Below are 15,599 nucleotides of genomic sequence, written 5' to 3' on the forward strand. Positions count from 1 at the left end.
TAAGAATGTGGTATACCTTTCAATCATTCATACTAATTTTTTAATAATAGAAAGAGTTAAAATAAAAAAAACTTTTAGACACTATTAAAATTATTTGGTGAGAATTAAACATTTCTATTTCGGCCTCTGCAAGTATAGAATCTTTTCTCCGCCCTTGAGCAGGCTTAATTTTCTGTATTTGTAGTTTATGTTGTATTTGCATCGACTGTAATTTCTCTCAGAAAACTTCAGGGATTTTGTGAGAGAAAGCAAGTAAGTAGGCGAGATTAGGTCAATTCATTCATCGTGATTTGTAAATGTAAAATATTATGTAATATAACAATAAATTTCTCCAAAGAGATAAACGAAAAGTTGTTTCACATGTGATTTCTGTTTTCTAGCAGGTTTTGACGATCTAGTAAAGCCAGATGACTTCTTTTGTCAATTGGGTTTCCCGCATGGACAAAACAATATTAAAATCCATTTACTTTCAAGAGCTTGTTTCGAACTCATATGGTGTCCCTTAATAATTGCATAGTTTTGGAGAAAAAAAAAAAAAAGAGTGGTTTCAGCAAAACTGGAAAAGCCAGTTCTTTAGCCAGTTCTTTTTCATCATGTCTCAACCTAACCCCAATAGAACTGTGATTGATTGATTGTGCAAGTTTGTTATTTTCTGGAATTTTCAGTTGAGAGAGAGAGAGAGAGAGAGAGAGAGAGAGATTTGGGACATGCAGTTGATGAATGCGGTAACAGCCCATGAACTAAATTACAAATGCATGGGTGCAATATCGGTCATACAATAATTACAATTCATGCATGTAGATATTGCCAAGTAACTGTAATAAAAACAATTTGCAAATCATTTTAGTAAAAATCACATTTTCTGTTAGGAAGCCAAACATCAGTTCTACCAATCAATATAGGCAAAGGGAAACTAACAAAATCAAGGAATATACCATCACTAAAAGCAAAATTTTATTGCATCCCAATCCAAGTATACACTGATGCTGGTGAAAAAAAAATGTTTCAATACAGAAATTGCCCAAAATCTGTAGTCTGTACGCAGGCTAACCTCATTTAGGAGATAAATTGCAGCCTTTATAACTACCTAACGAGCACCTGATGAAAATGTATGGGAAGTAGACAACCATATATACACCAGGTCGTGCTTGCAATATTTCTGATTTTCCTTTTGCCACTCCACAGACCTGCCTATACTAGAAATGGTCTTCAGCTAACTCTACATCCTCTGTACAACCAATCCCGAGACCCGTCCCAAATTTTAGGGTCATTCCATCTGCGTCACCTCTCATGTTTATTTGATGGCATGCTATAAAAAAAATCTTGGGAACTATTCTAAAAGAGACTTTGAACTCTATGAAAATTTCCTAAGGGGGAGAACCTTGAGTGAGTATAGTGAAGGTTGTGCTGAAACCCTTATTTAGGCGGGAAATAACTATCATAAATAGAAAGTTGATCAAATGCCTCGTAGTTAGCCTTTAGTCCGACAAATTGGCTACCAAATTGAGCACAGCCAGCATCTGGCCACCTGCAGCCTCCATCTCGCATGCGTTGCGGGCATAAAGTTTCACATACTCGACCAAATGGATTGCTGGAAGCACCGTCTGCCATAACTGTAATTGAAACGGAGAGGTCTGATTTCTCATCATGCTGCACACTGCCATCTGCTTCTTTTTTTGAAGAATAAAGAGATTTCTGTGGAGGTTCAATTGCGCTGTTTTCGATGTCAACAGTGCAATCTCCACTGCTTGAGAAGTGAACCTTGCATCCCAGTGATTGTATAGCTCGCTTTATGGCTTCACATTCCTTGCTTGCCCTCTTGGCCAACTTCATAGCTGAGTTGCTGACTTGCTTCTCACTTCGTAAATCTGCACTCAACGATTCCATGAGAGTGGTGATTTCTCTAGCCTTCCTTTCTGCAGCTTCTTTTGCCTGTGAGAAGTGTGTACATATCCAACAGAAAATAATGTTATTCACGTAGCATAAGCAAATGTAACAGGCCATTTATTTTTGGGAAACAATACAATCAGAGATATGCCAAACATAAATCATCTTCCACGAACACAACAGGCTTGTCAAAACAACTTGTACTGACTAGACACGAACATAACAGGTTTGTCAATACAACTTGTACTGACTATGACAATCACTTGTACCCTTATTTAATTGGGTCTGTGAATCAGGGCTTGTAATTCCAAATAAAACTAGCCAACACAACTTGTGAACTCTCTGGTTTTGCTAGCATTTGGATTGAGTTCATTTTTGATTTATTAAGAGACATATTAGTGTTGAGTTTCTACTTCATGAAGAAGCGTGTCATTTATCTGACAACAAATGAATACTACATGACACAAACCTGAAATCAATGCAAATTGAAAACCTCATGACTCAATTGCAACCTCTACTGTGAGATCCAGAACACACAACATATAAACATAGGATCTAAAGCATTTATCTCTCATTTTCTTGCTTAGCAAAACTAGGACACCCTACTGGGTTTAACCTGCAACCCCCACCGCATACTTATGGCTTAAGAGAGATGCCATTTTTAATATAATATCTAAACTTGAAATGCAGAACTGTGTAAAACTTGTGAGACAAATTCTCATATACATTAAAATGCAAAGAAGCATTTAATCTCTCTCTCAATATATATAAAAAATAGAGGGGAATCAGAGGGAAGATTTTAGAAGACAGGATACAGGAGTAAGAACTATTACCTTCTGCAGTTCAGAGAATTTAATATCCATCTTCCTAAATTTAGCTTCAACTTCTCCAGATTGAGCCTCTGAGGGACAAGCCCATCGAAGATGGAATTGAGGCCAAAGAGTTGGTGCTAGAGCTGCTGCTGGAGGTAATAGTGGACCATCGTGCTTCAATGGATCATAAAAGTAGTTATAGTGCACATGAGAACTTCCCTCTGAAGCACGCAAATCAGCCAAATATGCCCACAAGCATCCACAAGCTTCAGGTACACCACATTGTTGCCTCTCCTTTTCACTAAATTGACATAAGCAATCAGGGATAAGTACTTCTAGCATTATTATAAAAAATGCTCATAGAAATGACAAACAGGGACAAAACAATTAAATGTTTACTGAGCTGAAGATTTTGGTTTTTGACAGTTGCAGCAAGTATGATATGTGACAATGGATATAAAAATACCAGCAAACCTTACAACTATCAACATTAGGAAGACAACTCCGGTCATGGACACACCAAATAATTAGCAAGGAAAGAACACATACACATGGACATTATAATATGGGAAGAAATTAGGAAAAATGTATCACCCAACTACAAAAAGCTCAAAAAGTAGAGAAAAATGTATCTCAACTCATTTTAACGAATTCCACCTGAACACAATTTGATATTTCTTCCAATTCATAATATAAAGTAAACTGATTTTTGCTTACCAGCTCATATCATATGTGCTACATCTTTCAAAATATTCATGAAGTTTAATCCTTTTCAAGCCTCAAAAGCACATAGCTGAAATCTCTAGTTAATCTATCCTTGCCCAGTCAAGGATGGATGTCAAGTTTCTAAGCATTTGAAACATGCCTTTCCTTCCCCATTCTTATGCCAAGTCTATCTCTATGCCCACTATATGCAACCATATGATGATTTATAATTACCCAGTTTCGCTTCACCAAACTTCTCAAATCTATCAACAAAGCAATGCCCTGTAGGGATATTTTGGATGGTTGAAACTATTTACTTTAAAGGATAGAATTTAAATTTGTTAGGGTTTTAGGTTTTCTATCTTGTTATAAATAGAGGCTAAAAGCTACGCTGAAAGGGCTCTAAATTTTGATTATATGATAAAATCTTGATAACTCAAGGTTTGCCATTTGTTCCCCCCTCATAAACATGGGATTTATTATTCATCAAAATATGCCTACATCATACCAAGCTCTAAAAGTAAAGCCACTGCACTCTACGATAACTAGATGATAAAAAAAACTGTGAATTCACCACCCTACAATAACTAGGTATTGGTTTTGATTCCACATCATGCAGTCTAATCCAAAGGGGGACTAATAAAGTAAGCGTACATCAAAGATCAAAGCCCTAAAACCAACTGTTTCAGGGTTAATGCTCATAAAGGAATTTACCTATTACAGAAGAAGTTCCCAAAGCGACATGATAGAACACAATCCAATAGATCCACCAAGAAAGCCTAAATCACCAAATAGTAGAAAAGTCAATGAGCTATTGTTCCTCAACCACAAGTTAAATTGAAAGAAAAGATAATGAAGTTGAATGACACATTCAACTACAATTGTGAGCTGTTTCATTAAAAAGAGAAATAAGTGTACTTATGGAAGAAGGATACATACCGAAGAGAACTCAAAAGCAAAAGGATACATCCGCAACAATTGTGAAACACAATCAACCCACTGCAAGAGAATAAAACCTAGATTAATTACTATAAGCATGCTGAAGAAACAGTCTTGATGCAACGTATTCTATTTCTGCAAGAGTAGTCTGGGTGGAGAGGAACAAGAGGATTTTTGAGAGAGCAAGGGGTGAGGAGATGGATCATTTGTGGGATAGGATTAGTTTTTGGGCATCCCTTATGGCGTCCTTCAGCGTTTAGCGATTGCTCTTTTCAGGCTATTTTTCAATTTTACTGTTTTCATGTAAATGTGATGTTTTTACTGATTTTGTTGTAGATAGGTACTCTAAACTGATTAGTGGACATCTTGTCCCGTTTTTGGTAACTTTGGTTTTTCTATTAATGGAAGTATGCTACTTATCAGGACAAAGTTGAGTAAAACGATTTTGTTTCTGAACTTTTGGAAGGTGGGAAATGTAGGTGGATGGGCAGAGTACTTTGGGAGGTGACAATAGCACCATCTTTCAAAAATTTAGAATCTAACCAGTCACCAGATCAATTCCAATGGCTATTAATTGCAGCAGGACCTTTACATTTAAAACATTCATATATAGATTTATATGTATAAAAAAAGTAAGTCAAAACCTTAGTGCATTGATAATACCCATATAACAAGGCACACCTGTAAAAATATGGGAGAATAGTTGTTTGAATTCTGTGCATGAGAAGTAGGAGCTTGAGTTGTGAACGACCCTGATGACTGCTGGCGCATGGGTGGTGAAGGGATACTCCCACTAGAAGCCTGCATTGTTAATTCAGAAGGTATTCCTGTTAGAGTTGGCATGCCAACTCGATCTGCAAATGGGTGACCAAATGCTAGCCAATCTTTCTCAACAAGTGCCTGCATCAAAGTAAACAATTAAAAAATTGTTGGGTCACATCAAAATTATAAGTGCATATTCTGAAAATTAAAATTCTAAGTCAATAGATAGATGCAACTGTCAGCATCTGACAATATGATTAAACTAAATTTTTGACAATGCAACCCTGGAAGAAGTTGAATTCCAAGATATGACTAGTTCCATACTGTTGCAAAGTATGTGACTCTAGCATGGCTAAAGTAAAATAAAAATGAAACAAATATCTGTTTACACTAGACCTTGCATGCAAAAAACCCGAGAAATACCAGTATTATAAACCAGCATGTCCTTTCCTAGCAACAGCTTAGAAATAACTTCCTATGCCTAAGGCCCAAAGATAAGAACATGCAACTTTAACTGTCCAGATATGTCCAGCAGATACCTGAAACCCAGTCAAAGTCCGATAGTATGGATCAAGCAACAAAATGGCAAGCGAAACCAGCTGAGTAGTTCTATCCCATCCATCACTAAACAAAAGAATGTCAAATTTAGAGGTTAACACACCAAAAATGGAAAAGTGAAAACAATAGTAATGGACCTTACCTGCAATGTACAAGCACTGAAGCTGATTCCAAAGCAACGCGCGCAGCAATCCAAGCTGAACCAGCCAAGACACTTTGAACATGTATTAGCCAACCACTGTCTCCAAGAGTTGACACTGAAGCAGACATACTGCTAAGGTTGCCTCCACCCCAAGTCCATCCACCATGTCTCTGTCAATAGCAACAGTATAACCATACATTCAGACCCACCTCAAACACTGCATTTTTGGCTAACTTAAGAAGAAAGGCCATAAGAAACTTCATCTCCCCATACTCTTCATCTCTCTCTCTTTTTTCATTGTGAATATTTCCACCAAAATACTTGCTTCTTACCAAGCCTCAAGATCAGTGGCAAAGCCTCTTTGAAATCAATGGGGGCCACAACCCCTCTGAGGTCTCTAAAGTACTTCAATTCATTTTCATTCTCTAAATTGTTGCCTTCTTTATCTATAAATTAGGGATTATTCAACTCTAATACACTCTTTTTCTTCAATTGTAAAAACTAACTCATTATAATTTAATTTTTCTACCATATAACAAATTGCATGTGCTAGAGAATACACCAAATTTGGGGATGGTACATTACCTCCAAAGTTTGTAACGTAAAATTTTTGTTATCATAAACAATTGAAAACATCTATTTTCTTATGTTTGGTCACTTTTATGCACTTTAAAAGTTCATATCAAATACAAATTATCATTTGAGAAGAAACATGCTTTCATATCAAACAAATGCATATATCAGAAAAGACAAATTTGAGGTACCACAGGTTAACACAGATAAAGAATCAGATATTCATAAGATATCAAGACTAACCAAGAAAGATGACATTCCATCTGATGAAGCTGCACCATGAGTATCTAAGTAGTCTCTGAGCCGAGCAAAACTCTCTCTCATCGCATGTATGTTGTCTATCCCAAAGAAAACTATCTGAGATCCATAAGAAAAATTGTATGTTATATAGTTTCCCTATGAAACACCACAAGATGCATAAATGAAAAATTAAACCTTAGACAGACCTCAGATTGAAAATAATTTGAAGATGACTCAGAGCCACCTCCCATGGCACCATTAGCCAAAGCATTTTTTCGAGGTCTTGCATCAGCTATATATAGCTTCCTGGCGAATAGAAAGAAAATCAATCGTTTTAACCTACAAAATCATATGACATACAGGTTCTAAAATAATACAACCTATTTTATTTATCTGAAAAATGTTTAACACCACCGCAACTTATTGAACCCCAAGCATCCCAAGCATAGAAGAATTAGGGAATAAGAACAAATGTAAGCAAGAAGTAATTGATGAGGGTGTGCATCATGGAAGGACATACAGTTAATTGAACAACTATTAAAGGAATTCCCTTTTTTACTACTAATAAGGAAGTGATTCTTCTGATAAGCCCCTTATGTTTGTTGGGTTGCACATTGCAACACTATCAATACTCAGTCATTAGAAAGCATATACAAAAAGAAAAACTAATAGCCCTTTGGGTTAGTTCAAGTGGTGAGGGAGGGTGGGGAAATGAGTTAGAATTAGGATAGGTCAACGGTTTGATCCCATCCAATGTAACAAAAAATTAAATAAAATAAACGAATGTGAAAAACATAACACAATAAAAAGTAACCAAAAAGAGGATTAGTTCAAGTGGTGAGGGAGGGTGGGGAAATGAGTTAGAATTAGGATAGGTCAACGGTTTGATCCCATCCAATGTAACAAAAAATTAAATAAAATAAACGAATGTGAAAAACATAACACAATAAAAAGTAACCAAAAAGAGGAAGTAAATTATCACTTACCTACGTTTACCTCCTGTACCAGCAAGTTGAGTGCAAAGTGCAGCAACAAGCTTTTCATCTGTGTTGCTGTAGACAAATGAATGGATGTGAATATGTGGATCAACAGAATTTCATCAAAACCCTTCAAATAAATGATAATATAAATCTCTATAGGTGCTCTAAATTCCAAGCATCAAAAGTACACCAAATATATATGTACGACATTATGACATCATTCCTTTTCAGAACTGTACCCTTGCATATTTTTGTATGCTTGTGTGTGCAATGTGCACACATGTATGTGACTGTGCTCCCTTTCTGTGTGCATGATGAGACTGGGGATTTTGTTTTTTTTATTTTTTCAATACAAAACCAACTATTCTTAATAAACTACGAAAAAGTACAAGAGATGCAGTGAACAAGCAATCCACAGAAAAACATTACAAATACAGAAACTACCCGCCCTCCACAAACCAGAACCACAACTCACAACCAATGACAGTTAATGAGAAAACCAGACTGAGGATGTTGATTTGAAAAGATAGTTCATATTACCTCCTCATATTCATCATGATACCAACTAAGGGTTGGGATGAACGTGCTAGAACTGCTCCCGTTCCTGTAAGTCATCATGAATGTAAAGTACAAGTATGAAGAACACAACATAACAAGCAACAAAAGACTTATTGCATACTTGGATGGCACCATGTAACTACAGGCAACCGACATCTTGCGCGGAAGTTGCAAGCCTGCTGCACTTCGTCATCACTAGCATCAGCAAGCATGCAAAGCTATTAGTTGCGTAGTTCCAAGGTCAGTGAAGTAAGCCTCACTAAACCTGAAAAAGCTTAGGTCATAAGTATGAAAGGATGGATATCAAAGTCTTACGTAATGGATTTTGGAACTATCAAGGCAAATGGATAACTCTGGCACATTGTATAGCTGGAATTTACACTACTTATCCTCCACAAATCATTGGACAATGTGAATGTCTCATCTTCAATCATACTCATCGAAGCACAGAAGGAACCTTTTCCAAGAAGCCGAAAATACTCATTTAGTAACCGCACCTTTGGGTTAGTGTTAATAAATTTGGAAGGTCCAGAAACAAAAGCATAAAGATCCCATAGGCTTGCTGGCTTTGTACACTTTAATAATGCACCAAACACTAGACGTCTCTGCAAATTTTTTTTTCCAAAAAAAAAACCCTACGTCAGACAGCTGTTCACATGCAAGAAGCAACAGAATTTACCATGATTTTGGAAAACTTTTATGTTTTGACACACAACCCCACAAAATTCAGAAAGCCATGTTAGGTTGATAGGCATAGACACAAGAAAGCAAGGACATAAATTGCTCATTACATAATTCTTTGTAAACATTTTATAGTTTATAAAACATAAAGCAATATAATTATATAAGTAATATATATACACACAGAGCTTTGATCACTTGGTCACCATTGACCACAAAAATATATGGTCACCAACTGTTGGATAAAAAACCAATGGTGTTGACATTCAAACTTGATTCAAATTCCAATAAAAGATTTTACTTTTTGGAACTAATGCATACCAGCAAACCATTGGATTTTGATCCAATGGTTGGTGACCACAGTTGTCATGGCCAATGGAGACCAAAAGATCAGAGCTCCATAACCATACGTGACAAAATTTGGGTGAGGGATTCACCTTAGTGCATTTATTTTCCTCGACTTTATAGATTGTCAATGTTTCACAACACAATTATTGGTCAGTTGTTAGTTTGTTAATTTTTTTCTTCCATTATGTTTGAACTTTGGTTTTTGTAGAAATCTGAAATGATTCTGAAATGGGGGATGTTAGTTTGCATTCTTCAAGGCTGGATAAAAGAAGATGGAATTTCGTATCTTCAGGGTATTTTCTTGTAAAAGTTATTTAGGGAGTAAGATTTCAATCTCAGACTTCAGACTTCAGTTTTCTTTTTTCTATTTTTTTTGGTTTGTATTTTGGACATCAGTTTGGCCTTCAGTTTCTCCAGCATTTTAGGAGTTATCACTTCTGTTGTTCATGCAGGTTGGAAGGCTGCTCTTAAATAGTCTTTATCATTGTTTTTGTATTTTTGTTGCTGGTTGATAGAAAATTATAAGTCCTTTGTATATTGCATGCAGTGGACACTTGGTCTACAACTTTGTATTCTTGTAAGGCTATTAATCAATTTGGTTTCTTAGGAAAAAAAACTTCATATTACCTTGTCTGCACATATATAAACATAAATCGAAATATCATATATTTAAACTTACAGAGAGGTTCAGGTGCAGATAGTATGCAGACTCCACCGTTCGAAAAGTTGTGTAGTTTTTAGTGTTTTTGTTATTTCATGTTTTGAGGCAGGTTAGGACATGGTTAATACTTTATAGTGTAGAGTCGGGCTTTAGAAGTTAGGGTTTAGCCCTCAGATTCTGGAACCCGAGAGCTAAGGGGGGTGAAGAACCAAAAAATAAGCCATAGTTCAAACAGTAAGGAGCATTGTTTGAAAGGTGCAAGACATTTCATGTTTTGAGACCGGTTAGGACAGGGTTAATACTTTAGGGTGTAGAGTCAAGTTTTAGAACTTATGGTTTAGCTCTCCAATTCCAAGAACCCAAGAGCTAAACCCTAATCCCTGAACAGATGAAGAACCAAAAAATAAGTTGTCATTCGAACAGCAAGTAGCATTGTTTGAATGGTGCAAGACGTCAGCAGCACACTTCAATTTAAGGCACAACCTGAACATACATCTATTCACTCTTCGCTTCTTGAACAATAGTGGACTAGACTTCAAATGCTAGGTCGTTGAAATGGCATGGAAAATTTTTTGATTTTTCACCCATTCAGGTCTTAGGGTTTATGGTTTAGACCCAATTCTCACCCTAAACCTAAAGTAATACAACTTTGTCCCAAACAAGAAAAAAAAATATACGGTTGTCTGAATGGAAAGACGTTCAGATTCCAGAGGAAAGAATGAGAATAAAAAACACACACACATATATATGAGAGAGCTTTTTCTACACATGGGGTGGAGTCATGATGCAACCTATGTGCTGGTTGCTGTGAAATGCAGCTGCAAAACCAGAATATCAGTTGAAATTTCCACCAAAGTTGACAGTCAGGCATTTAACTTTGCACCAAAATATCAGCTGATATTTTGAAACTTGGTTTCAGCTAGAACTATATTGCAAGGATGCTACTTTTATGATGACTGCCATCAATTTGACATTCAATGTTATAATGAGCATGGGTTTCATAAAGTACAATGCCTTCAGAAAGAAAAGCAAGACCTTCTCAATTTGATAATATTAGTTTTGAGATTGTCATACAGTTTTGTCACACCATTCCCAAACCATTGATAAAGTCCTTAGTCGACATTTCAAGAATATTATGAAAAAGGCAGCAAAAAGAGAAATTCTTCTCCTCCCATTCCACATCATTATGAGGAGAATAAAATTGGTAGAAGAAAAAGGTCGTGGATATTGCAATACCCAAGGATAACATGAACATTTGTCAAAAACAACAAGAGTATTGGGTAGATAACAAACAAGGCAAGGAAAATTCTGATGCACAAGAAACAAATGACGAGGAACCAATTGCGGAAGAGGAAAATCCTGAGGAGGAAGTCATGATATTTAAAGAGTGGCAAAAAAACTTTCTCAATTATGGATTTTACAGTTCCTGTTCAATATAATTGTATTATTGGAAAGATTTTTTATGAGAGTATTGTTGGAAAGAATTCGATGTCTATTTTTTTTTATTTTTTTTTTGATGAGAAACAATCCTTTATTAATATAAACAAGAAAGGTACAACACAGAAGACAAGGTGTACACTGATCTAACAAGCAAAACTGATTACAACTATGACCTTAACAAACAACAAAATCAGTTAAATGTCATTGTTGATCTTGATACTTCCAACATTAGAGGAGATAATGGTATGCTCATATTGCAACATTATAAAACTTGAGGATGAGATTTTTCCAACCAGGGTAGAATGTTGAAAACAATAATTTTAGGAATTTGATTTGGCTAAGGAATTAAGTTGATTAGGGATTTTAATTTAAGTTGATTTCAAATTGAGGAGCTAATTAAGGATTTGATTGGTGATTTTATTTAAGAGATTTAATTTTCATATGATCTTAGACTTGCCAAGTATATAGGACAGAATCTGCAGATACAGACTTGAATGATAATATTGAAATTGTATTGCCTCCCTATTATTCTTCTCTTCCCATCTCTTTCTTTCTCTCCCTCTTGTATTCACTCTTTTCTCTTTCTACCTATCTGTCCTGCTCTGGAAACCTCTTACAATTTTGTTTTCCTTCTTTATAAGAAATATGTGCTAGACATACGAAAAACAATGCCATTTGAGGGAATCCACATAAAAAACCCAAAACAGACATCTACTGAACTGCAATGCAAAAGAGCCAAGAACTATTAACAGTAAAAATTTACCTGCCTTGTTTTAGGGCGAAACCCAAAGACAATAATTCTCATGTCTTTACCTGCAAAGTATAAATGAACCATTAGTTCTCTCACATTCTTCGCAAAAGACTTACTATCTGACAACATGCTAGATTTAGTAAACTATATAAGACTAACTAGGCAACTGATCCAAAAGGCAACCAGCCATAATTGGATCCACCATTCCAGTAGTGATTATGGAATCATAAAAGAGAAGATTGCTTGCACAAGATATAGACAACTACGCAGTTGCCTTATCGAAGGAACCCTAAATTCTAAAACACTAACAAAAGAACATAATGGACTAGCACAATCGCTAGCATATGTGGGAAGGGATGCGCTCCAAACTTCAAAATTCTAATATAATCACTAGCAAATACCTCCGCACCGCTGCCACTATCAGGATGCAACCATAAGTCCATTGCCATAATTGATACTGCTAGTCTACTACTACCAACAAAGCCAACAACTCACCAGTACAACATTTATCATGTGACCACACTCTTACCAATGCCCAACTTTTTCTTTTTCGCACAGTCCATCATATATAAATGTATTCACTCTCACTCACTCTCTATCTCTCTCTCTCTCTCACACACACACACACACACAAACACAGAACAATGAAAGAAATAAATCAATTGTCTACTTCTTTACTACATCAAACAAAAAGCTTCAAAGAAAGCGTTCAGTTGGCATTTATGTGATCATTTTTGCAAATCAAATACACTGAATAATTCTAAGGTATTAGCCATGGGTTTTCTTCTATATAGTTCATTTATGTGATCATACTGCAGCAATCTTAAGTATTTCTATATAGTTCACCAAAACATACACAAAAACTATAAATTTCAATTAAAATGGCAATCTGACAGATTTAATTTAATTCTGGGATAGAATCCAAACCTATCTTCCAAACACAATCTTCAAATGATTTCCCATAATCTCACATGACAACCAATTAAACAAGAAAAATAAAGCAATATATGAGAACTTCATATGAAATCATACCAATGACCTGAAGAAGTCGTCTAGACGGAGTCTTGTCAGATTGACGAGGGGTTGATTGATTCTTTAAAACCTACAAACTCAAAGAAAAACAATGAACTGGCTATTGCCACATACCCAAAACTAAATACAATATAGGGTGAAAAACAACATCAAAACATAAAATAATAATAAGAAGAGTCTGATCTCTAACAGACATGTATAAATTTGTCATTCTTTTTCTGTCATCTCTCAAAACATGACAAGGAGTGAAAAGATAAATGGTGCAACAGAAAAAAGATCAGATGTCAAAAAGGGCTGATTACTGTTGGTCAAACACCAGAGATGTTGAACAACAAATTGTAAGACAAATGGCAAGACCTAATGGAGGTGGAGAGGACTTCGATGAGAAGAGCATTATTGTTAAAAAAGCAACCAAACTTTCATATCAATACAGTTTCTTTTTTAATGATAAAACATCAACAAACTTCATTGACAGTTAAAAACATGTGAACATGCATCTCCGTAAACTCTCATAAAATTTAACTTCATGTACACATCTTTCGAAGATGTCAGACTCATACAGAAGTTAGAGATACAAATATATTTGAGAATTGGGACTGAAGCACAAAATGAAATATCCTCCATGAAGTTACCACCAAAAAGAAATGTTTGTCTATATAAATACATATATATACATATAAGTATGGATATTAGAACTTACAATTTTGCTGAACTTCTCAATTGTTGCCAAAGGTATCGTTCCAAGCGCAATAACATTCCTAGTTCCCTCACTCTTGAAAAACAAAAGTAAGAATACTAAATAAGTTACTATGACCATAAATGGGTACACACGCATACACCACCACCAACATCATCACTAATCATTACAATAAAGAAGATTAAATAAACAAACTAAATGTTTTACATTCCTCCAAACCATAGAAAATTTATGGGCTAACAATTTCACTAGCAGTAAAACAGACAGACATATAACCTAACAAATGCAATATATCAAAGGGCCAAAATTGACATCATTTTTTTATAACATAGGGTAAAAATATAGGGGAGAGACCTCCAATCTCCTCTCATAATTCTTAAACCTTTTTCTTCTCCTCTTGTTTTTTTTTTTTTTTCTCCTTTTATTCCCCAGGTCTTTCTTCCTTCTCATCCGAAGCACCCATTGCAGATTAAAACAATTAATGAAGCAGAATATATTTAAAATTAAGAAATAAAACCAGCAGCACCAGATTAATTGGGCCAAGTGTTGATGCAATTCACACAGATGCTCAGATCAGCCCAAGATGTAAATTTCTGGTTTTATGCAATTTATGGTTCTACTGCAGATTTCAGTGTTACCAAAATTACTCACTCTTCCAACATGAATTTTATTGGGTACAGACCAGAACCTAACTTTCAAATGAAATGCACATTGAAGATGGGTATTATTGCCACATATCTATGAATTACTCACCAGAAAAAGAAGACGATAATTGGTCACTATCAAGGTACCTGCCTCATCAGTATTAACAAGAACAACTCCATACCCCTGAAAGTAAACTTTGAATATTAAAAAACCTTATGCATACCACTAGTTAATGCGAAAATGAAAAAACACCGGGCGCCATATCTAGAGCTTTACAGAATTAATCAAGAAGTCAACAGATACAAAAATAAGGAATCACATTGTAATTCAAAAATTCCAAAAAGAAAGTTCAGTATTTCCGTTCATAATTCAAGAATTCAGTATTGAAAACCAAAAAATTTATGCAGTCTCCGTACCTCAACTTCGACCCGCTCCTCTTCAAGCAAGCACTCCAACTTGGCATGCGAAACGGGCCGCGATGGAGACCGCGAAAGGGACCGCGAAACCGGCTGCAGAATATAAAGTAAGAAGCAGAATGATGAAATTAAACATTTGGAGGCAAAACTTCAAAGTGGGTGATTGACAAATTGAATAGAAACTGATAAATTAGTGGACAGAGAACCCTAGAATTGAGAGAAAGAAGAAGAAGAGAGGGTGGTACCGTCCAATCGATGGCGTCCCAGAGGCCAGTGGCCTCCATCTTCTCGGAGTCTTCGTGAGAAGAGGAGTTCCGGAGAGGCGTTGATCGGCCTGAGCGTGGCCTCGGCGTAGCCATGGCGATGCGGCGAAGGAAAACCCACCACTCCCAACTTTGACAAACGAACAAGAGAGAGAGAGATGTGAGAGAGTTTTTGTCGTCGTCGGTTGTTTGTTATTGTTGCAAATTGCAAATGGCTCTACCTGTCGTTCAAAGGAATAGCGGTTCGCACGCAATCTAATTATGCTGTATTTTTATATCACCAAAAATATAAAGAATAGTTATGCTGTATTTTCTCCTGGAGAACCCTTCACAATTCACAATATATATGTACAGCTTTCTGTTTCCGTACCTTATTAACAGGAGAATAATGAGTTATTTAAATTGTAAGATTTTGATGATAAATATAATTATATTTTTTAAGTGGGAGCCAAAGCCCAAAAGAAACACCAAGCAGAGTAGTCTTCTGAACAAATTCTATCATAATATTT

The 15,599-nt window shown here is 35.8% G+C and overlaps 1 protein-coding gene across 1 annotated transcript; it reads right to left on the reverse strand.

Annotated features, from left to right (window-relative positions):
- Positions 1-932: 932 nt before the first annotated feature.
- On the reverse strand, positions 933-15,280 carry LOC147291233 (phosphatidylinositol-3-phosphatase myotubularin-1-like). Its single transcript, XM_086236554.1, has 19 exons — positions 15,073-15,280; positions 14,828-14,920; positions 14,520-14,594; positions 13,770-13,841; positions 13,070-13,139; positions 12,050-12,099; positions 8,472-8,761; positions 8,278-8,351; positions 8,139-8,202; positions 7,605-7,670; positions 6,825-6,924; positions 6,622-6,735; positions 5,806-5,975; positions 5,645-5,729; positions 5,025-5,243; positions 4,344-4,403; positions 4,119-4,183; positions 2,721-3,000; positions 933-1,932 (listed from the first exon to the last, which is right to left on the reverse strand). Exons 1-19 carry the CDS (start codon positions 15,184-15,186, stop codon positions 1,417-1,419), a joined length of 2,577 nt encoding a protein of 858 aa, XP_086092680.1. The 5' UTR covers positions 15,187-15,280; the 3' UTR covers positions 933-1,416.
- Between the last annotated feature and the right edge of the window lie 319 nt (positions 15,281-15,599).

Source organism: Dryas octopetala, chromosome 3, assembly GCF_963921425.1.
Source record: "Dryas octopetala chromosome 3, drDryOcto1.1, whole genome shotgun sequence".
In the NCBI taxonomy this organism is placed as follows: Eukaryota; Viridiplantae; Streptophyta; class Magnoliopsida; order Rosales; family Rosaceae; genus Dryas; species Dryas octopetala.